We start from the raw sequence: 23,854 nt of genomic DNA, 5'->3' as shown, positions 1-23,854 counted from the left end.
AGAGAAGTTCAAGGGCTCTGCAGACTGATTAATAGCATTTGAGGGAGTCCATAGAAATCATTTGCTGACATATTAACCAAACTGCATCGCCATTTAGTCAAGAAAGTATCTTCCATTTTGTTGCTTATTAATGAGTAGGATTGAGAAGTGGTTAATAGTTGAGTGAGCTGGTAGTATTGAAACAAGCCTCCCACCCAAATGGCACCTTTAGTTTTTGCTCTCTGCTCTAGACAGAGGATTAAGGATTCCCCAGATCTGGTACAGACCTTTGGGTAGACCTAAAATGTTGGAAATTTATTCAGTTGAGCCATAAGCAGCCACTGAAGTGTTTGAATTCAAAAGTAAATGTGTTTTGTTACTGGCACAGAGATATTTTATCTGGACATCTCTGATCCATTCTTCCCCTCAGCTCTGACCTCTGTTTCTTAAAGAATTTGGGTTGAGGTTGAGATTTCACTGCTCCAAAGACCTTATGAACCCATCCAAATATGTTTCAAAATACCAAGAAGGGTAAGAATGCAAACTTTCATGGCGCTGTTGAGTACAGGAGCTTGTCACCATTCTACTCAGTTCTGGGGGACTGGAAGAAAAAGTGCCAGGCACAGGAATAAACACTGGTGCTGGGGAGTAGAGGATGGAGCCACAGTGGTGTGTGAAGGGACAGAAAAAGAGAAACCCTGAGTCTGCGGACTCTAAAGACACTGGGAGATGCACTGAAAAGGAGACAGACATTAGGACAAGAGGAAAAAGAGCCTCCTTTGATGCTCTAGCCATTCTTCTCAACCTAACCTCATTCTCCTGCATTCCACAAATCTGCAGCCAGAAGATATCAGGACCTCCTACCATAGCCCTGAACAAGCAGATATTTTAACTCTGCTGTTCTTATAAGGGAAAAGAAAAAAAGAGCTGACCGGGTTCAACTGGTAAGTTTTGAACAAACATTGCCTTAAAAAAAAAGTTGGACCTTTTGGGACTACTCAGTGTGCTTTTTGTTGTTGTTGTTATTTTTCATCTGTATGTATAGTATGATATTAAGTACGTATACTTTTGTCTCATAAGTGCCAGAGAGAATCATCCAGAGGAAAACTGCAAGAAGGAAAATGTGTCAGGGGGACAAACTCCCCTCCCATTTGCTGCCAGTGGGTAGATCAAGATTTAGTGTGAAGGCCTTTATTCTCCGATGTCCAAAATTTTCCTTATAAAACTTTTTGGCTATCAGAAAGAGAGCAAATCCTTGTATATTAAAAAAAAAAGGGCAATTTCCAATAAATAAAACCATCAAACAATGCTAACTCTCAAATAATTTAGATATGGAAATGATCAGACATAGAGCACGTAACAGTTGTTACAACTATCCTCTATAGGGTAAAAGTAGACACTTTCCAAATACATGGAAAGAAAATATTTTCTCAGTAGAGGAACAGAACCTATACAAAAGAATGAAATTTAAATTTTGAACTGAAAAACATAAATCTGAAATTTTAAAATGACAGGTTTAATCAATAGCAGAAAGGAAGTGACAGAGACAAGAGTTCATGCTCTTGAGTATGATTCAATGGAAATCATATAACTTGAAGAACACAAGATACAATAATTGTAAAGAAAACAAGTTGAACTTCAAGGACATGAAGGACCATAACAAATGACTTAATGATTTTGTCATCTGAGTCCCAGAAGAAGAGGAGAAAGAAAGTGGAGCTGAAAATCTATTCAAAGAAATAATGGCTGAAAACTTTTCAAATTTGGCAATAGATATACACCTACAGGTTAATAGAGCTGAGCAAACCCCAATCAGTGGGAAATATCATTGTCAAATTTCTCATAATTGAAGATGAAGAAAAATTCTTGAAAGCAGTGGGGGAGAAATAATATGTTACTTATAGGGAAAAACAATCTATATATCAGTGGAAGTATCATCAGGAACCATGAAGACTAGAGGGAGTGGCAGAGTAATTTTAAAGTATTAAAAGCAAAGAACTATCAATCCAGGATGCTGTATCAAGTGAAAATATTCTTCAGTACTGAAGAGGAAATCAATTCCTCATATGGAAGAAAACTAAGAGAACTTGCTGCCAACAGACTCACCATAAAAGGGCAGATGGACTTATAGATACATATAAAACATTTCATCCCAAAGTGGCAGAATACATGTATTCTGTGCTCATGATTGGAAGAATTTATATTGTTAAAATGTTCATATTACTTAGAACAATCTACAGACTCAAGGTAATACTTATCAAAATTCCAATGGCATTTTTTACAGAAATAAAAACCCCCAAGTTTGTAAGTAGCTGCAAAGGATCCCAAAGAGTCAAAAAATCTTGAGAAAGACCAAAGCTGAAGGCTTCATGCTCCCTGATTTCACATTTATATTACAAGAGTATAGTATTCAAAATGGTATAGCATTGGCATAAAAATGTACATATAGATTAGTGGAACAGAATAGAGAGTTCAGAAATAAACCCAGGCCCATATGGTCAATTAATTTATGACCAAGAAGACAAAAATATATAATAGGGAAATGAACATCTTTTAATAAATGGTGCTAAGCGAACTGGACAGTCACTTCCAAAGGAATGAAACTGGACCACTATCTTACCCTGTACAGAAAAATTAATTCAAAATGGATTAAAGACTTGCATCTAAGACCAAAAAGCATAAAACTCCTAGAAGGAAATATGGGTAATGAACTCCTTGACATTGCTCTTAATGATATTTTCTTTTTGGATTTGACTCCAAAAGGAATGATAACAAAACCAAAAATAAACAAATAGAACCATATCAAACTAAAAGGCTTCTGTACGATGAAGGAAACCATCAACAAAATACAAAGGCAACCTACAGTACCCATGCTACTGAATGGTAGAAGTTATTTGCAAAACAAGTCTCCAATAAGGGGTTAATAATTCAAAATACGTAAAGAACTCTTACAACTCAATAATAAGAACAACAACAAAAACCCAACCCAACACTCTGATTAAAAAATGGACAGAGGATACGACCAGACATTTTTCCAAAGAAGACATCCCAATGGCCAACAGGCACATGAAAAGATGCTCAACATCACTCAACATCAGGGAAATGCCAGTGAAAACCACAATGAAATATCACCTCACACCTGTCAGAATGGTTATATTTAAAAGGACAAGAAGTAACAAATGTTGGCAAGGATGTGGAGAAAAGGGAATCCTCAGACACCTTTGGTGGGAATCTGAAGTGGTACAGCCACTTTAGAAAACAATATGGGTTTTTTTTTCAAAAAATTATAGATAGAACTACCATACAATCCAGCAATTCCACTTTTGGATGTTTATCTGAAGAAAATGAAAACACTAATTTGAAAAGACGTATGCACCAAATGTTCCTTGCAGCCTTATTTATAATAGCTGATCTATGGAAGCAGTCTAAGTGTCCATCAGTGAATGAATGGGGTCGTATTCCACTGTATACATGCACATGTACATATACCACAAGATGTGGTACTACTTCACCATTAAACAAAAGAATGAAATCTTGTCATTTACAACAACATGAATGTACCTTATGAATATTATGCTAAGTGAAATAAGTCAGACAGAGAAAGTCAATACTTTATGATTTCACTTGGAATCTACAATACAAAACAAATGAACATCAATCTGACTTATAAGGTGCCTGCTGCCTGTGGTGATGAGGAAAATGTGCCCATAAATCTCTGACCTAAGAGAGCCTCATTGGCTATGTAAGGGCACATACAAATTAAAATGAGAGGTTTAATTGTCATCGCGCCCTGAAAGAAAGTTCTCCAACGCCAATCTGAGCAGTCAAGCAGGGCTGCCTCTGCAAGGAAGAGCAGCAGCCGCTGAAGCCTGCACTTGGCTTTTATGTTGTTAGTTTTTTTTTTTTTATGAGGAAAGCAAGGGCAGATGCTTCCCAGCATGGGAGAGGAGTACAAAGGCATGGAAAATATACTGAAGCAGGCTTGCCCTCTCCCCTATGGGTAGGCACGCAGGGTGTCAGTCATGGGGTAAGGGAGAAGCAGGATGTTGGGGCTCCAGTCCCTAGGTGCACAAACGGGGTGGGAACTGAGGGTCACATTCTTCCATAGCTCCTAACTCATGCCCTGCCCCTTGGGACTGTGGGATCCTGCTTCTACCAGGCCCATTGTGTTCCAAAGCCTGAGAATAGGAACGTTGCTGACCTGTGGGCTGCTTCCACAATCACTCCTTAGGGTTTTCAATATCTCCCAGTTTCTATGGGAGGGCAGGAGCCTCACTTCAGCGAGTTCCTGACTCCAAGTGGCAAAACTACTTCCTGTCATAAATATAAACACTAATTTTTCCTTTGTAGAGAGCCAATTAGCTAACATAGATGGTCAACCCAAGTACCAGGTAAATTGAGGCTAAATTGCCTGTATTAACAGTCTCCTTACTTGAGGACTAGTTATTGTTTACCTTGAGAACATACAGACAGTATCTGTTGCACTCTATGGACTCTGAAAAACAATCTGAGGGTTTTGAAGGGGCGGTGGGGGTGTGGGAGGTTGGGGGAACCAGGTCGTGGGTAATAGGGAGGGCACGTATTGCATGGAGCACTGGGTGTGGTGCAAAAACAATGAATACTGTTATGCTGAAATGAAATAAAAAAAAAAAAGAAAAAAAAAGGGTGAGACTTCTTTCTGCTTTTGTAAGTTTCCATGAGGTGTATCCCATTCTGGTTTAATAAAGTGGTTTTCTTTCTCTACTATCTTCCTGGAGAGATTTTTTGGGTTTGGCAGGAGATTTTGCTTTTTTGTTTTTAACAGCTGGCCGGCCCATGTTCTTAGCTCTGCGACCCTTCTATGAGCAGCTCCCCGCCAGTGATTGAGCTGGGCAGAGAGTCAATGGCAGGGTCACTCCCACGAGGCTTGGAACACCTCTGATGGGCTCTGTGGGCTTGCAAAGTTCCACTGCACTTCTTGAAACTCTCTTAGGACTGCTCTGCGACCAAGACCTAACTTCTTGCCCTCCCTCTCCCTCCACAGGACTCAGACTTTAATGTAGCCTATAACATCTCCCTCAGCCCTCTCCTGCTCCCTTCTTGATTTTCCATTCAAGACTTTCCCCTGCTCATTTGCTTATTTCTCAGAACAGGAAGACCGAGTCACTCTGTTTTCTAGATTGGTGCTTACTGTTTCTAGCTTATAACAAATCAAAAAATGTCTAACTCTTTTTTTTTAATTTTAAAGATTTTATTTATTTATTTGACAGACAGAGATCACAAGTAGACAGAGAGGCAGGCAGAGAGATGGGGGGGAAGCAGGCTCCCCACTGAGCAGAGAGCCCAATGCCGGGCTCGATCCCAGGACACCGAGACCATGACCTGAGCCGAGACCATGACCTGAGCCGAGACCATGACCTGAGCCGAAGGCAGAGGCTTTAACCCACTGAGGCACCCAGGTGCCCCCAAAAATGTCTAACTCTTGAAGAAAAGGTCAATGAATCAAAGGTCAATGAATCAAAAAAATGTCTAACTCTTAAAGGAAAAAAAAAAAAGACATTGTAAAAATATGTAAATCTAGCTCTGGTTTGTGTTTTTACAAACCAGGATTCAAATCCTAATGAATAGCTTTACATAGAAATTATAATCAGAGTCATGGGAGCAGGTAATCTGCTATTTGCCTTGAAAATCACTAGCCTGGAACTTGAGAGACGATTTCCCAATGATAACTAAGATTTTGGGGGTGTACTGGAGGCATTCTTTTCTTTGCCAGTGGTTATGAACGTCCAGGAAAAAGAATGTATTGAACATTAAAGTTTTGGATCCACAAATCTGTAATTCGCAAATTACTTAATTTACAAATCAGTGAAGTACTGAAGACAGAGATTTCCTAACAGCAGTCATGGCAAGCACATTCAAGAATGTACTTATGATGATTTTTGCTGGAGAATTCATAGTGGGGCTTTTGGGAAATGGATTCATTATATTGGTTAACTGTATTGATTGGATCAGGAGCTGGAAGTTCTTCGTGATTGACTTTATTCTTACCTGCTTAGCTATTTCCAGAATACTTCTGCTCTGTATAATAATGCTAGGCATAGGTGTAGATATAATTTGTGAGGAAACATGCTACAATGACAATCAGCTGATGACTTTTGAAATCCTCTGGACAGGATCCAATTATTTCTGTATGACCTGTACCGCCTGTCTCAGTGTCTTCTATTTTCTCAAGATAGCCAACTTTTCCAATCCCATTTTCTTCTGGATAAAACAGAGGACCTGCAGACTCCTTCTCATTATTGTCCTGGGAGCGGTCTTCTCTTTCTGCTTGTCCCTGCTTTTTAAGGATACAGTATTTAAGAACCTGATCAAAATCAGGGTAAACACTGACAGCAATCAGACATTGAACTTCACAGTGAGAAAATATGATTTATTAACTTCTAATATAGTCCTGAACATAATGTTCATCATCCCCTTTGGAGTGACTTTGGCTTCCTTAGTCCTTTTGATCCATTCCTTATGGAAACACACCAGGCGGATGAAGAGCACAGGTTCTGGGGATCTTATCACCAAGGCCCATGTGCGAGCCATGAAGTCTATGATTTCATTCCTACTCTTCTTCTTTATGTACTGGTTGAGCAATATTATAATATATTTGGCCTATGTCATGCTAGACAGTTTGGTGGCAAAAATGTTTGCTTATATGTTTGTATTTTCCTATCCATCTGGCCATCCATTCCTTCTGATTTTATGGAACAGCAAATTGAAACAGGCTTTATTCTGTGTCCTGAGGAAGCTGAGGTGGTGCAGGAATGTAAGGAAATCTGCAAACCCATAAAGCATGCCTGAAATGACTGATTTTCTGAAGAATGAAGATCATGAATAGAACTCCACGTACCTTTCTTTCATTTCCCTCAACTTCTTTTATATATAGTTCTGTGGTAGGTCCCTGAATCTTATTGGAAATATCTGTTTGGAAGTTAAAAGAAAAAAGAGTTTGCTGTGTTTCCATCAGAATAATGCTGATATAATTAATAGTAAAATTAGAACATATCACCAAGACAGTGGGGATTTGATGAGATACAAAAATAAGCTTTGGAAGACAGTAACTTACTGGTGCCTAGATTACAACTGTAAAAAATTAAGTGTAGCAAGTCTCAGAGACAGAAAAACCCCAGAAATCATGAAATGAATATTTCAAAATTCTAACAACTTATTACTTGTGGCTGATGGCTAACCATGACTTAAAATTTTATTTGGGAGAGAATGCACATGGAATGAACTGGTATGACAAATTTTCGGCTACTATCCAGAATATGTGCCTGGAAGTCCAGTTACAGAACCCATGAGAAACTTATGATTTCTTAAATATATACCAAAGCCGGTCTCAAGCAAGTAAATGAATAAAAGAGAAAACACATGACTTAGAAAATACAAGCCGTGCTCACATGGCAGCACATATCCTAAAAATTGGGGTGATACAGAGACTAGCATTGCCCTGTGCAAGAATGACACACAAATTCGTGAAGCATTCCGTATGTTTTTAACTTCTTTCATTTGTATCATTCCTTCATATAAAGTAATTTGGTATCCCTCCCCCTGCAAAAGGTACAAAGCTCAAGGTAGAGGGTACAGTAGAAGTTATTGTGTTGGGTAAAAAACACAGAAAATACAATGCAAAATAGTTTTACATTTTTCTCATTCCTCAAGTATGGTACCAGTTTTGGTACTAAGCATTACTCATTAATGCTGGATTATCAGGAATCTCATGTATGACAGAGATCACATGCTTCCCCCCCCAGTAAAGTTTATTCCCCAATAAACTATTTTATTTATTTCACTTTTCTCTCTCCTGGTGTTTTATTTTTTAAGCAAGAGGATTTGGGTTTACTGTTTGACTTTCCATTGGGATATGAGAAAAAAAGTATTTATTTATTTTTCAGAAATATGTTGTTTTAAAGGCCTATAGAATATATCATAGGAAAATAAATGGGGCGGAATTTTTGTTGTTGTTGTTGAGATGTAATTGACATCGTGTAAGTTTGAGGTGTACAATTTGTTGGGTGGATACATTTATATATTGCTTTATGATTATCACTGTGATTCATTAGCTAATACTTCTGCCATGTTGCATGATTATGATTTATTTTTTGTGTTGAGAACAATTAAGATCTGGTCTCTTAGCAGCTTTGAAGTTTATAAGTTATGTTGTTGACTATAATGACTATGTTATGCATTAGACCTCACGAATTTATTTATCTACTAGTTGCCAGTTTATAGCCTTACACAACAATTCCCCCAAAGCCTCAATCCTAGCCTCTAGTAACCACCGTTCTACTCCCTCTTTTTACAAATTCGGATGTTTTGGATTTCACATATAAGTAATATACAGTATTTGTCTTTATCTGTCTAATTTATCTCACTTAGCGAAATGAGTGATCAATTGCTTTTGGCTCCTTCTTTGGGAAGTTCAATTTAGATATGGGATACCGACATTTTAAGAGGGTAGAATATACAAAAGGCTTTGCCTAGGTGAGATAGAAATGAAATTTATTTTTAAAAAGTTGGACTTAGTAGCATGAAAGCAGAAAACAAATTTATTCTTTCTTATTATGGCTCCTACAACCCTTTTTGGTGAGTTATCTTTTTCCAGGATAAAACCTTAGGCAGAGTCCACAGCTGCTATAGTCACTCATACATTAAGTCCAATCGAGACTAAAACCAAAACTTACATCTGTCATTTAATATCAAACTTCTCTCACTCACCTTTTTCAGATCCTACTCAAGCTTGAAAACCTGACATAGGAAAGGTTGTTTCATTGTTGAGTCTTGCTCTTCTCCCCAGTATTCATGCTGCTTTTGTTTCTTTATGATTGCAAAAGTGTTGGATAGCTAGTGTCCCCTATAGCTCTCTTTTGGCTAAGGAAAGTTGTCAATCATATGAGATATTTTAATGCAGATTCATTCTTCTGTAGGTATCTATGTCTGGGGTCCCCAAGGCCACCCTCATGTTTGATGACTCAAAAAAATACTCAGGGAACTCAGAAGGCTGTTATAGTGACAGTCGGGGGCGGGGGGGACAGATCAACAATTGCTTGTGCTCTGTTAATTTACTCCAATACAGATATAATGTCTGAAAAGTAGCTGCAAACTGGGTGAGAGACTGTGGCTCTCTTTCATAGCAACCTAAATTAGGATTCTGGTTATGAGAATTGAAACTTTTCCTGTGTTATATGGATTAAACAGCATTTTAGTGAGCTAATGACCTTCTTCCTGAAAATTTGAAGCATCGATCTTTATTGTTGCAATTTATAAATTTCTCAAAGATAGATCTAGGTGTGGGGTTTGCTTATTTGCTTTCTGAAATTTTTGTTATTATTATAATGATGAATATTCTCCTTCTATTAAAGCCTCAAGAATGTCCTCAGTTTAGCACTTGGACTACCCTCTCAATCTAGAGTTTTATTTGGCTAGGAATTTTTTCCTATTATGTGATTATTTCTTGTCATTTATCTTTTCCCTTCTATTTTTTTAAAGATTTATTTATTTATTTGACAGAGATTACAAGTGGACAGAAATGCAGGCAGAGAGAAAGGAGGAAGCAAGCTCCCTGCTGAGCAGAGAGCCCGATGCTGGGCTCGATCCCAGGACACTGAGATCATGACCTGAGCTGAAGGCAGAGGCTTTAACCCACTGAGCCACCCAGGTGCCCCTATTTTTAAATAATAATATGTAGACATATTATCCTATGGATCCACCAATTGTTCTTTATTTAATCTTGATTTAATATTCTATGACCTCTGCATTTTCTGCACTTTCTTGAAGGTTAGTTCTTTTGTTTTTTTTTTCAATTTAGCATTTCTCTTTCATTGTTTTGACTTTCCTCAATATTTTTTACTATCCATTTTGGAAACATGGCATCCTTTACACCTTGAAAGAACCTGAGGTACTGCACTATTTTTTCTTAATTTAGTTATTTGTCTTGTCATGAACTTTATCCCTTTTTCTAACAGGAATATTTGACTTTTACTTATTACTCTTCAGATCCCTTTATGAATTATGAGTATTATCTCTTTGCGTGTTTCAAATGTTGCAATATTTCCCAATAAATTATTTCTTTTTAAAAGTTTTATATATGGTATTATTTTTTATAGAATTATTTTACTATTGTATGTACAAAATTTTTCACCTCTTTTATGGTTCTGGGATTTTGCTCTTTTTTTTCCTCACTTTTTAAATCGAAGCGTGATTGGTATATAATGTTCTATTAGTTTCAGGTATACAATTTAATGATTCAATATTTCTGTACATTACTCAGTGTTCATCTTAATAACGGTACTCTTAATTCTCTTTATTTCACGCATCCCCCACCCATCTCCCCCTTTCTGGAAACTGAACTCTTAGGAAGACTTTCATATTCAATTTTTAAGCAACATTTCCCCATTTTTTTTTTGTTTGTTTGTTTTGTTTTTTGTTTTCTGTTAGCTTTTTTATATGCAAGTTTTGGCACAATTACATCTTTAATCAAACTCATTTTTAATTTTGTATATTTTGTGAGGAAGGGAATCTGACTAATTTGAATAGATGGCCAATAAACTGTTTAAAGTAAAATACTTTTATTTTATTATTATTATTTTTAAATTAAATTTAACTTTTTTTCAGTGTTCCAAGATTCATTGTTTATGCACCACACCCAGTGCCCCATGCAGTATGTGCCCTCCTTAATACCCACCACCAGGCTCACCCAACCACCACCTCCCTCCCCTCCAAAACCCTCAGTTTGTTTCTCAGAGTCCGCAGTCTCTCATGGTTTGACTCTGCTTCCGATTTCCCCCAACTCACTTCTCTTCTCCATTTCCCAGTGTCCTCTGTTATTCCTTATGTTCCACAAGTAAGTGAAACCATATATAATTGACTCTTTCTGTTTGACTTATTTCACTCAGCATAATCTTCTCCAGTCCCATCCATATTGATACAAAAATTGGGTATTCATCCTTTCTGACGGAGGCGTAATACTCCATTGTATATCTGGACCGTATCTTCTTTATCCATTCGTCTTTTGAAGGACATCTTGGCTCTTTCCACAGTTTGGTGACTGTGGCATTGCAGCTATGAACACTGGGCTACAGATGGCCTTTCTTTTCACTCCATCTGTATCTTTGGAGTAAATACCCAGTAGTGTAATTGCAGGGTCTTAGGGTAAGTAAAATATCTTTATGTAGTGATAGCAAACTCTAGTGTCCACAGGAACCAGGAATGTCTGTAAATGTGTGAGGACATTGATAGTAGAGCTAATTGTGATGAACCTGTGAATGAGTTCCCCATAATTATGTTCAAATTTATGTTTTAAACAGTCACTGTCAGATCAGTCTGCCAGTTTGTGGCCTCTTACTGTCTTTTTCAATTTCTTAGCTACTGTGTAACATTTACTCTTCTAGGGGATTTTCAGAATCAACTTCTCAGATCCCATAAAATACACTATTGGGATTTTGACTGGACTCAGTGAACTTATAGATTTCTCTAAAACGTAATATATTTCCTTTAAAGCATATAACCTACAAATTAGTTTTCTTAAGCCTTCTCTAAGGTTATTCAATAACATTTCATAATTATTCTTTTCCTTAGGTATTATACTTTTTTCTATTGACTTTATTCCTAAGTCCATTTTAGTTTCCCAACTAATTTTAAATATTTTTTTTGTCTTACATTTGAGATGAGAAAAACAAAACTTCTGTTTAGAGACATGTTGTTAAATAGCCTGTGCAGTTTGATGAACTTGTATAGAAAGTTAAAAGAGTCATAACCCAGAACTAAGTTCCAGCTTATTACAACAGTGGAAATCATGGGGGTAAAGAGTTTGTAAGTAAAGAGATATTAAAGACTCTTTGTCTGGAAGGAGAAGAGTACAGTTCAATATTCCATTTAGTGTATATTTTAAATTATAAATTAACGACTTCTATTTTAGCTTCTAAATTTAAAAAGCAAGTGACAACTGAGATTGATTGATTGATTGTTATAGAAAACAGAAAGTATGCTTATAACTCCAGTATAAGAAGAACTGGCAAAAATACATAAGAAAACTACTAAGGCTCCTCAAATAAACAAATTATGAATGTAAACAGATATATCATGATGGAAAACACCGTGTTCCACTTTTCAGTTAAATATTTTTTATTAATTAATGGTAATGCTTTGCATAGGCTGGTAACAATTTGGGTTGAAAAATATGCGTTGGAAAACCCAAAAATTCTTACACATTTAAACTCATAATCTCACTTACTGAAGTTTCATCTAAGTAGAGAAATAATTACATGTACTTAGGTAATCATTGTCATATTGTGTATAATAGGAAAAATAAAGTAGAAAAAGAGATAAAAGTACTCTCAATAAGGATTACTTAAATAAAAATATTATATGCCTTTGATGTAATGTTATGAAGCTCTCAGAATAATTGTTGTGGAGAGTTTACAAAATTTACAAAAGGCTTTATCTTCTAAAGCTAGTAAATAAAAATTAGACCTCAACATTACAAAAATAGTATGATTGTGTAATGATAAGTAAGGAATAGTTAAATATTGAAATACTGGAAGAAAATCAGTATAAATATTAATACATTATTGGTATTTTAATTTTTATCTACTTTTAAAAAAAGATTTTATTTATTTGATAGAGCGAGCGAGCACATAAGCGGGGGAGAGGTGGGTAGAGGGAGAAGCAGACTCCCCTCTGAGCAGAGAGCCCTGTGTGGGGCTGGATCCCATGACCCTGAGATCATGACCTGGGTGAAGGCAGAAGCTTAATCGACTAAGTCACCCAGGTGCCTGAAATTTTTATCAATTTTCATGTACTTCTAGAACTTTCTATGATTGTGTTTTTTTCAATCCAGCAAATATTTATGAAATGTTTACTATTTGTCAGGTTTTGCATTTACTAAGAGGATTTTGACAGTGAAACATTAGAATTTTTTCTTCCTTCCAAAAAATTACAGTCCAGAAAGTAGTCATAATAGATCACAAAAAAATGCTCTAATTAGAGAGACACAGGATGATAAAAAAGGACACCAAATCCAAGTTCAGATGATGAGGGACATTTTTCCAGAAGGAATTGTATCAAAACTATGTCTGCGAGAATCAGAAAGGAGATGAGCGCCAGGAATAAAGCATGAAAATAGGGATGCATTCATCCTGAAAAGAATGACAGTGAACCTCTACATACATAATGGAAAGAACTTCTACAAAAGGATAAGACTGTAAATAAAGAGTAATGAGACTGGTCTTGCAGTCTGTGCCAAAATGATGAGGGTCTGAATCAAGATGGTTGTCATAGACTTGGTGACAAAGGGATAGATTTGAGAGCTATTAAGATCATAAAACTGACTGGATTTGGCAGTGAGTAAAAGTAAAATCAGGCTGGCACAGATTTCTGGCTTCTGTGAATCGATGACCTACAAAGGATTTAGAGCTATAATTTCTGGACTTGGTTGAGAAATTAAGAACTAGCCTTTGTGAATTCTCTCTAGTCTATGGAATGATTAACTCAACACTGGACAATATAAAAGAAAGAGATTTGTTTTGAATATACTGGAAAGTGAAGGGCAAAAAGGGGTGTCATCCATCTCCTATTCTCTTACACGATCTCTAGTCCTTAGGTCATGAAGTTATTAAGGTCTGTGTGTCTCTCCTCTGAATGTATTTTGCTAGCAACAAACGAGATGATCAAACTGTCCTTAGATCATGTCTAGATTGTTGATGGGCCCTCCTTTATGGTAGATTTGTTTGTTCTTAGAGGTTGAAGTGGCAAGGTTTAATTAGTCCCAAAGCATCATCTAACTAGCAAACCAGCTAACTAACTAGCTGCTTCTTTGCAGGACTACCTTAACATGATCTGCCTCCAGAACATAATCTCATAGGATCTCCTCCCTTGGGTTAGTTATGTCATTATTTGAATCTTTTCACTACGAATTTTCTTGAAAGACCAAGTCGGAAAGGTAGGGATGGAAGTGACATCTAATTACTATTGGTTCAACTGCACTGAAGACATCAATAAATCAAAATATTTTTCTAATTTATTTCAAATGATCAGAACAGATATCCCTCAGGCATTTTGTATTTTAAGCGGAAATATACCCAGTAGGTAATTTTAAATATAGTTACACATTTTTCAAAGATTCAAGTTATTAATTTGAGAGAGAGAGAGATCAATATGGGAATTTCCTGGCCCGCACCAGCAAATTTACTGATAGACCCTTTTCAGTCGCCTTAGGAGTGTGACCTTTCCTAAAATAATAGATTCTTTGTTAGTAATTCCCTTTTTTTTCTGCCCCCTCTCTACCTTTAAAAACTTTTCTTTTTCTGTAACCCTTTGGAGCTCCCCTCTACTTGCTACATACGATGTTGTTTGATTCATGAATTGATTAATAAAGCTGATGGGATCTTAAAATTTACTCAGTTGACTTTTTGTTATTTAACAGAGGTACCTATTTCACAATTGAGATTTGTAAATCAAATGAAGCAGTTCCTTGAGAGGAGAGAGGAATTTTTATTCAAAAGAATGAAAATTAATCTGTGCCTTTATTTACATATTAGCAAATGAGCGTCTAGTCTTTCAACTGTCTCTTTACATAGGATGTTACAATTTCTAGCTGACATCTGGACCAAGACTGGAAATCCTTAGTAGAGCTGGTTGGAAATGTTCAATGGCTTGAGGATGACTGGGCTTCAGAGCTAAGAAGAGAGCCACAATAAAAAAGAAAAGTAGATATTATTGCATATTTAAACAAAATCTATATCCCAATCTAGCAAATCCTCGGGAGATGAGTCAACAAACTGCAGATTAGAGTTTTTTCTTTGCAACCATGTCGAATACATTGGAGAAAGTTCTCATGGTTGTAACACGTGAGAAATTTAAAATAGGTATTTTAAGGAATGGATTCATTAGACTCACAAATTGCATTGCTTGGATTAGAAGTCGAAAATTATGCTTGATTGGCTTTATTCTTATTAGTTTGGCCTTTGACAGAATTAGTCAATTTTGGCTAACAATCATCGATTTGTTTTCAGTGCTATTTTACCAGAAAATCCCTGTTCCCATGGGAAGAAACCATATCCTAAACTAGTTTCTGGATATTGGCCAGCCACTTGAGCACTTGGTTAGCTACCTATCTCACTGCCCCCCCCCCTTTTTTTAATCCTGAAGGTCACCAATTTCTCTATTCACTTTCCCTTTGGCTAAAATGGAGAATTAATGAGGCAGTTTTCATCCTTCCGCTGGTATCTGTGACCTTCCTGTTCATAAGCTTTCCTTTGCCATATAGTTTTGATGTTTCTGATATCATTTCCAAAAACAACAACAAAGAGAGAGGACGTGAAAGAGAGAGGAAGAGAAATATAACTGGGATATTCAATGCAAATAAGAATAAAAATTTGAATTATATGATTATCTTTACTACTGGGTCTGTTGGGAGGAAGAATTCTTCCTTTATCTGCAAGGTCTCCCAGCTGGACTAAGAATTAGATTTATGTGAGACAGATTAACAGGAGGAAAAAAAAAAAAAAAGCTTTTTTTTTTTTTTTTTTCCCCCTCATGGAAACCCAACAATGAAATTGAGACCTAAAGAAATGACCAAGGCAGGCGGTTTTTTATACATTTTAGGCAAAGAGAAAATAAATTTGTGAAGAATTTACAAGACAAGGAAAACAAGTGTTGGGAGTTTTAATTAGTAAGTAATTCTAAATAGAATTTGGGCTGAAGTTGTAAAGGAGTAAAAAAAAAGGAAAAATGTTTGTTTCTACAGCTTTCTCAGCTTTAAAGTCCCTATCTCCGGTGATAAGGATGTCTTTTTACTTTAGCGCAGAGGGGATATTTTTTTATTTAGGAGATTCATTTCTGCTTTCAGGGGAATGGAGGAGGGTCTGAGTATTTTTGCACTGGTTTCTTAAGTAACTTTTATTTAAAATAATCAGTATGCCAAAGTGGCACATCGTGGGAGTGGCCTGGCTTTTGCCCCTCCAGATTCCTCACTCCTGTATCCCCTTGATTTTCTTTTTTCTGTTCCTCCTTTTTTTTTTTTTTTTTTTTTTTTGTGGAAACACACATGGAAACACATTGAGCTAGTCAGTGATTCTAGAGACCCCAGTATGAAGGCCCATTTCAGAGAGGCAAAACTAATTTTCTCTTTCTTGTGTTCTTTGTGCTATATCCATTTGCCTTTTTCACATTTGGGGGACATTTTTTTTTTGCTACAGAACAAGCTGGCTTGGTTTGGATGTTTGGTGGTATGATAAGAATTCCCTGTCTTTCAGGTCACACATAAGTTGTGATTTTTGGAAACAGCCAAACGAGTAAAATCTTCAAGGGAAGACATTTTCAACTACATTGGCCTGAGAGAAGTCAACGAGAAGTCTAATGTAATCTTCCTTGTTTCACTGGATTCTTCCTTTTGTATATGTGCTGTCTCACTGAGTGTCATTTAAATTCTTCTTAGACCTGGACAGACCTCTAAGCAATAACCAGATGAAAAAATAATAAATAAATAAATAAATAAGTAGGAACTATCACCTCTCTGAACTGTTAGAACTTCTGTGTACATATGTATAAGTCACCTTCCACTCATACAGACCTAGAGAAGAAAGATGTTAAAAATCAAACACAAGTAATCAAAATTGAACAGGTGGGTATAGTAAGATATGGCAGAGAGACAAAGCTAAATAGAAGAAAAAAATTCCAAGACCAACTGAAAATCACTGTCATTAACACTGAGTCATTCACAAATGTCAGGAGGCCAATATGGATCTGTGATATGAATGGTCATTCAGGGATATTAATGTCATATCAATGTGCTTTTACTTAAAATTATTTAATTCCTCTAGATAACCACTTGGTTTCTGGAATAATCCAGATTTAGCCTTTTAATTCCTGTTTTGATAATCTTTTGCAATAAACTGTATTTGAGAGTATTTCTGTACTGATGTAACTGTAGAAATCAAATAGTTTAAAATTCAATGAGGTTGTTAAAATCTTTTCCTATCATCCAGTAACTAATGCCGGAAATGTTATTATACTAGCGTACTGTACAACCTGAGGGATGTGGGGCTCTCGTGTTTGGAATGCATATCAAAATAATCCACAGGGAGTGGGATAGGTTAGGGTAGAGTGGCCATGTATTAGTAACTGCTGAAAGCAGATAATTAGTACATGGGACTTATTGAATAGTCCTCTCTGCCTTTGTTTATGTTTGAAATTTTTCATAACAAAAAGTTAAATAGAAAATGAAGAGAAATGCTCTTTTTTTAGATCTTAGTCTTTTGCTGGCATAAAACACAGATATGAAAGAGGGAAATTATGGTAAGAGGCCAATAAAACAATTTCTTGGAAATACTTGTTTTAGAAGTTATGCCTAGAAAGGTAAAAGTATGAAAAAGTGTTTCAGTTGTTTTTTTTTTAACCACATATATATATTACAATGCACAATCCTACCTGATAGTTGATCCTTAAAGAGGAGTTCTCCAGTAAAAATCAGAACAGTGTTGCTAATACAGAGAAGATCACAATATTGTACACAAAAATGCAGACTTTGCCATTTTCTTATACCATCCTCTGAATATAAGGACATAATTGAAAAATAGTAAGATTTCTTTTTTTAAAGATTTTATTTATTTATTTGACACAGAGAGAGAACACAAGCAGGGGGAGCAGGAGGCAGAGGGAGAAGCGGGCTCACCGCTGAACTAGGAGCCGGATGTGGGACTCAATTCCAGGACTCTGGGATCATGACCTGAGCCGAAGGCAGACGCTTAACTGACTGAGCCACCCAGGAGCCCCAGCATGGTAAGATTTCTGATTAATTTCAGATGGTGCTATAAATCTCAGAGTCAAGAAGATAGCACTTAGTAGAAATCTTCATTTTATGTTGAAGTTTTTATTCTCCAGGAACCACCTGCACATCTCTCAAGAACTAAGTGCTTCCCACACAGAGGGAAACAAAGGGCTGGCTGTGTAAAGCTGAGTATTTACTATGGATTTTGAGAATGAAAAAGAGAGAGAGAGAGAAGAGAAGAGATTCTGTTTCCTTAAAATATACCAGGATCAAGTTGTTAACTAGTAGTCGTCTAAATAAACTCTTAACCTGAATAAGGGAGACATTATATTTAACGGTCTTTTGACTTATACTCTTAAAAAAAAAAATCCACATATATTTTATTGTTTAAAGTAAGCTCTAGGGACTCCTGGGTGGCTCAGTGGGTTAAGCACCTGCCTTTGGCTCAGGTCATGATCTCAGGGTCCTGGGATAGAGCCCAGCATCGGGCTCTCTCCTCAGCAGGGAGCCTGCTTTCCCCTGTCTCTTTGCCTGCCTCTCTGCCTATTTGTGATCTCTCTCTCTGTTAAATAAATAAATAAAATCTTAAAAATAAATTAAAAAAAACTAAATACAAAATAAACTAAGCTCTGTACCTAGTGTGGTGCTTTGAATTCACGATCCTGATACCAAGAGTCATGTTCTCTGCCAACGGAGCCAGACAGGTACCCTGTCACACACGCTTAATAAACAAGTAGAACACTTCTTTTGTCTGATGAAGAACACTTACTTGAAGCCACCCATTTATTTATTCATTTGCTTATATGAATAAACAGATATTTATATATAAAATATATGGATGATTCATATTTAATTCAGCAGACATATTGTATAATGCAGGCTCATATTTTATTCAATGGGTAATTACCTATTACTATCATGATTTATTTTAATGCCTACACGGGTCTAGATTTGTCAAGTAAAAACCACTTCTAGTTGACTCTTGTATCCTTTTGACGTGTCTCCGTAATGCTTTTAGTGTTTCCTTACATTCTTGCACAGCAAAATATTTTGGGTTCATTTTGTATTTTATCTAATCTTGCCCTGGATTTACTATTTCTCCAAGGAGTCCTGATTTCTTTTAGTGTAGAAGTGTACTTAAAAATCAGGATTTGCTAGCATACACACATACACATCTATTATTCTCTCCATGTGTTTGTTTTTCTATATATGTATGTATATGATGAAAATATGTATATGATGTATGTATATATGTATGTATATGTATGTATGTATATGATGAAAATATACTGGTATCTCTAACCCAATTAAAAATTACAGACTATTCTTTCAATGTTGTATATCCTCTTTCACAAGGAAAAACATTTTTTTTCTGGTCTACACACTCATTTACTCAATCATAAAATACACTGAAAGTAGTTTCAGATTTTCTAACACATACCACTTGTAGAAAGAAAGTGTACTAACTACATCTCAATACTTCCTTATTGTTCATGAATGCCTATATGAGGACATACAGTAAAAAATCTGTTCAAAGGTTATTTTGGAAAAAAAAGTTATTTTGGTTGGTTCTCTTTTTCCCCCCCTTCCGATTATTAATTTGAAGAAGTAAAGGCTGTATTTTTTTTTTAACACCTAAGGACTTTACCATTTTATTTTAACTTAGTGACAAAATACAATTTTATATCTAGAAATTCACTGAAGTATAGAAGTATTTACTATATTCTTATCAATAGGTTTCTATACATTTGCAATTATTATAATTTTAAAAGTAAAGAATAAGGAATTTACATTATTTGTTTCCAAAGAACATATCTTTTTTTTTTTTTTTAAATTTGTTTATTTACAGCATAACAGTGTTCATTGTTTTGGCATCACACCCAGTGCTCCATGCAGTACGTGCCCTCCCTATTACCCACCACCTGGTTCCTCAACCTCCCCCGCCCCCCCCCCCCCCCCCCCCCCCGCGAAAAGGCTGTATTTTAATTGCATTTTGCTTTAGGTTTTTTTCTCCAGCCCTTATTTTATTATCTAAAACATTATCATCAAGACTCAAAACTAAACAAAAGGCATACTGATAATAGTGTAATCCCTCTTCCATAACTTCCATCTCATTTTAGGCAATCAAATTTCACTTATTTCTGGTTTCTTCTTCCCATTTGTATTTTGTTTTACTCACTTTTTTTTTTATAGGAGGGTATCACGTTCTTTTTTTTTAAAATTTAATTTAATTTTTTTCAGTGTTCCAAAATTCATTGTTTATTTTAATTATGCTGCTTAAAATGCTTTGGAAAAGCACAGAGCCCCAAACTGCGTGAAAATCAAGGAATAACTTCTGCTCCTTCATCCTCACTTTTCAGCGGTTCACCAACGAATGGCAGGTATGACCATGGTGAGTCCTAAATTGATTTAAATGCTGCACCAACTTTGGAGAATTCCTGATCTTTCCAAGGTGGTCCACAATCACTGGGCCCGGGGGCAGATTTCAGCAGTGGAGAGATGGGGCAGGAAACCAGGCTTTAAGGAGGTGGACAGATTTTCAATGTGCCCCAGGCGTGCCCCAGGCAAAACCCGGGGGCTCTCCTGGGCGTCACCTCCAGGGCCGGGAGAGGGGGACAGAGGTGTGTGTGCTCTCTGCCCGGATGGATGGAAGTGGTCCCGGGATGGAGAGCAGGGCTCTGAGATGTGTGTATCGCTGTCCTGCAGAGACGGGGGGACCGGGGTGGGGGGGGTAGAGGGGATGGGGGGGAGGAGGGCGGGTCGCCGTCTGGGATGAGCGGAGTGGGGGGCGCTGTCGGGGCTGCAGTGCTGGTAGACCGCTATCTGGCAGCCGGTAGGGGGCTGCCCTACCACCAGGCGACGCCTCCTCAGGTCGCTGCTGGGTTGTGGGGTCTGCTCCTCCTATTTGTGTTTTTGAAAAAGTAAACAAATATGGAGCCTCTGACTGGCTCAGTCTGTAAATCGTGTGACTCTTGATCTCCCGGTTGTGAGCTCAAGCCCCATGTCTAGAATAGAGTTTACTTAAAATAAAAAATTAAAGAAAAAAAAAAGATAGGTACATATTACCTTTCCCCCCATTTCTTATACAAATGATCGTTGGCACTTTCTTTTTTATTTTGTAATATGTAAGAGACTGCTTCATCCATTTATAAAATTATTTCTTATTCTTTTCCATGGCTTCATAGTACCGGAATGGATTCAGCAACGTTCTTAGGTTTATATTTGTTTCCAATATTTTGCAATTACACACAATACTGCTATGAGAAATCTTGTGCGTATGTGTTTACTGATTCTGACACCCAATTCCAGTGTGTGTCGGGGGTGGGGGGAATAGGGAGAGAGGTTTCCTATACCACCCAGTTCTTCATTCAGTTCTGTCACTCTCTACCCAGAGATAGCATCAGGTCCCATGGGCTATAAGGGCTCAGTACCACCAGACAGACTGCCAATCAGAGGCTAATCCCAGGCTCATGTTGTTACTTGTGCTTTGACCCAAGTGGTTATAAATCAGGGGTTTCCATAAGCCCCTTCCCCGGGTCTGTTAATTGGCTAGAATGTCTCATTAGAACTCAGGAAACCAGTTTCCTCAGCAGATCACCCGTATAGTACAAAAGACATTAGAGGATACAAATTGAAAAGTCATTTGGGGAGATAGGCAGAATGAGGTCCTGAGCAAGGAGCTTCTGTCCTTGTGGAACGTGGGACCCCGCACAGTGGCACTTGGAAGCATTCTGATTCACCAGCCCAGAAGCTCTCCAAGCCCCATCCTTTTTGGTGTTTTATGGAGGCTTCACTATATAGGCATGATTGATTAAATGATTGGTCATTGGTGATTGACTTCACCTCCATCTTTAATCCCCCTGCCCCAGAAATCAGGGAATTGGACTGAAAGTTTCAACCCTCTAATTCTGGTTGATTTCCCTGCAACCAACCTCTATCCTCACCAGCTTTCCAAAAGTCAGTTCCTTAACATAAACTTGGCTGCAGCTGAAAGGGGCTTATTATGAATAACAGGACACTCATTTCACCTTTATGGCTCTGAAGCGATTTCAGGAACTGAGGACAAAAAACTATATATTATAATGTAACATGCTTCCACTGTTCTTATCACTTAGGAAATTCCAAGGGTCTTGGGAACTGTGAACCAGGCACCATGGGTGGGAGACAGAAATATATGTTTATTTTAAATTATAATATTACAGTATTTTTGTATTTTTGAAAGTGTATCTTCAGTGTAAATTCAAATAAACCCAAACTGAAACCCCTGAAGCCCAACTCCAGAAATAATTATTTTTAATTGTTTTGTGTATCTAGTGTTTCCTTATACAGACTCAATCAAATGTATTTTTATTTTCCAACATTAATAAGAAAATGAAATGAAATAATTATATGTTCCTCTTCTCTCATACACTTAGTAGAAAAAATATATAGGCATAGTAGTATGCCTATATATTTTCAAATTTTATCAAAGAATTTGAGCATTGATCAAAGCAGGTATTTCTGACATAGTCCATAGAATTCTTGTTATTTTCAATATTAACAAAATTTCAGCGCACTTATATTAATAATAAAATTGAAAATAATGTTCGAATGGAATTTTTATTTACCTTCCAAGAAGTGTTTCATCAGCAAGGTCACTTGAATCTATTAATATTCTTAATTACCTATTTAAAAAAACAGTGTTTACTACTTAATAAATGTTATATTTCCAAGTAATGTAAGAAGCTCTCCCATGTGTTAATCACTATTTTCTAATTGAAAAGGATAGGATTCAGCATTTGGTAAACACCCGGGGGTTCAGGGACAGTGGCCCTCTTGGAGAGGTCCCAGGAGCACTGCACCCTGTCCACAAACCTTGCCCTATGCATCTCTTCCATCTAGCTGTTTCTGAGTCATATCTTTTTTAATAAATCAGTAATATAGTAAATAAAATGTTTCTCCACATTCTGTGAGCTGCTCTAGTAAATTAATCAAAATCCAAGGAGGAGGTTATGGGAATCTCTCTGATTTAGAGTTAGTTCAGAGCCCCAGGTAACAGCCTGGGCTAGTGACTGGTGTCTAAAGTAGGGTCAGCAAAGATAAACTCGAAATGGATAAAAGACCTCAATGTGAGACAGGAATCTATCAGAATCCTAGAGGAGAACATAGGCAGTAACCTCTTCGATATCAGCCACAGCAACTTCTTTCAAGATATGTCTCCAAAGGCCAAGGAAACAAAAGCAAAAATGAACTTTTGGGACTTCATCAAGATCAAAAGCTTCTGCACAGCAAAGGAAACAGTCAACAAAACAAAGAGGCAACCCACGGAATGGGAGAAGATATTTGCAAATGACAGTACAGACAAAAGGTTGATATCCAGGATCTACAAAGAACTTCTCAAACTCAACACACACAAAACAGATAATCGTATCAAAAAATGGGCAGAAGATATGAACAGACACTTCTCCAACGAAGACATACAAATGGCTATCAGACACATGAAAAAATGTTCATCATCACTAGCCATCAGGGAGATTCAAATTAAAACAACATTGAGATACCACCTAACACCAGTTAGAATGGCCAAAATTAGCAAGACAGGAAACAACGTGTGTTGGAGAGGATGTGGAGAAAGGGGAACCCTCTTACACTGTTGGTGGGAATGCAAGTTAGTGCAGCCACTTTGGAGAACAGTGTGGAGATTCCTGAAGAAATTAAAAATAGAGCTTCCCTATGACCCTGCAATTGCACTGCTCGGTATTTACCCCAAAGATACAGATGTAGTGAAAAGAAGGGCCATTTGTACCCCAATGTTTATTGCAGCAATGGCTACGGTCGCCAAACTGTGGAAAGAACCAAGATGCCCTTCAACGGATGAATGGATAAGGAAGATGTGGTCCATATACACAATGGAGTATTATGACTCCATCAGAAAGGACGAATACCCAACTTTTGTAGCAACATGGACAGGACTGGAAGAAATTATGCTGAGCGAAATAAGTCAAGCAGAGAGAGTCAAGTATCATATGGTCTCACTTATTTGTGGAGCATAACAAATAACATGGAGGACATGGGGAGATGGAGAGGAGAGGGAGTTGAGGG

The 23,854-nt window shown here is 37.0% G+C and overlaps 1 protein-coding gene and 1 non-coding gene across 2 annotated transcripts; both read left to right on the top strand.

The window, feature by feature from the left end:
• The first annotated feature begins 5,860 nt into the window (after positions 1-5,860).
• Positions 5,861-6,796, top strand: LOC123946347 (taste receptor type 2 member 7-like). Its single transcript, XM_046011796.1, has one exon. The coding sequence runs from the start codon at positions 5,861-5,863 to the stop codon at positions 6,794-6,796; it is 936 nt and encodes a 311-aa protein (XP_045867752.1).
• A 602-nt stretch (positions 6,797-7,398) lies between these two features.
• On the top strand, positions 7,399-7,501 carry LOC123947802. The gene has a single exon (XR_006819835.1). It is a non-coding gene; the product is annotated as a U6 spliceosomal RNA (small nuclear RNA).
• The last annotated feature ends 16,353 nt before the right edge of the window (positions 7,502-23,854 follow it).

The sequence above is a fragment of the Meles meles genome, chromosome 7 (assembly GCF_922984935.1).
Source record: "Meles meles chromosome 7, mMelMel3.1 paternal haplotype, whole genome shotgun sequence".
In the NCBI taxonomy this organism is placed as follows: Eukaryota; Metazoa; Chordata; class Mammalia; order Carnivora; family Mustelidae; genus Meles; species Meles meles.
This window is presented reverse-complemented; position numbering and strand designations above follow the sequence as displayed.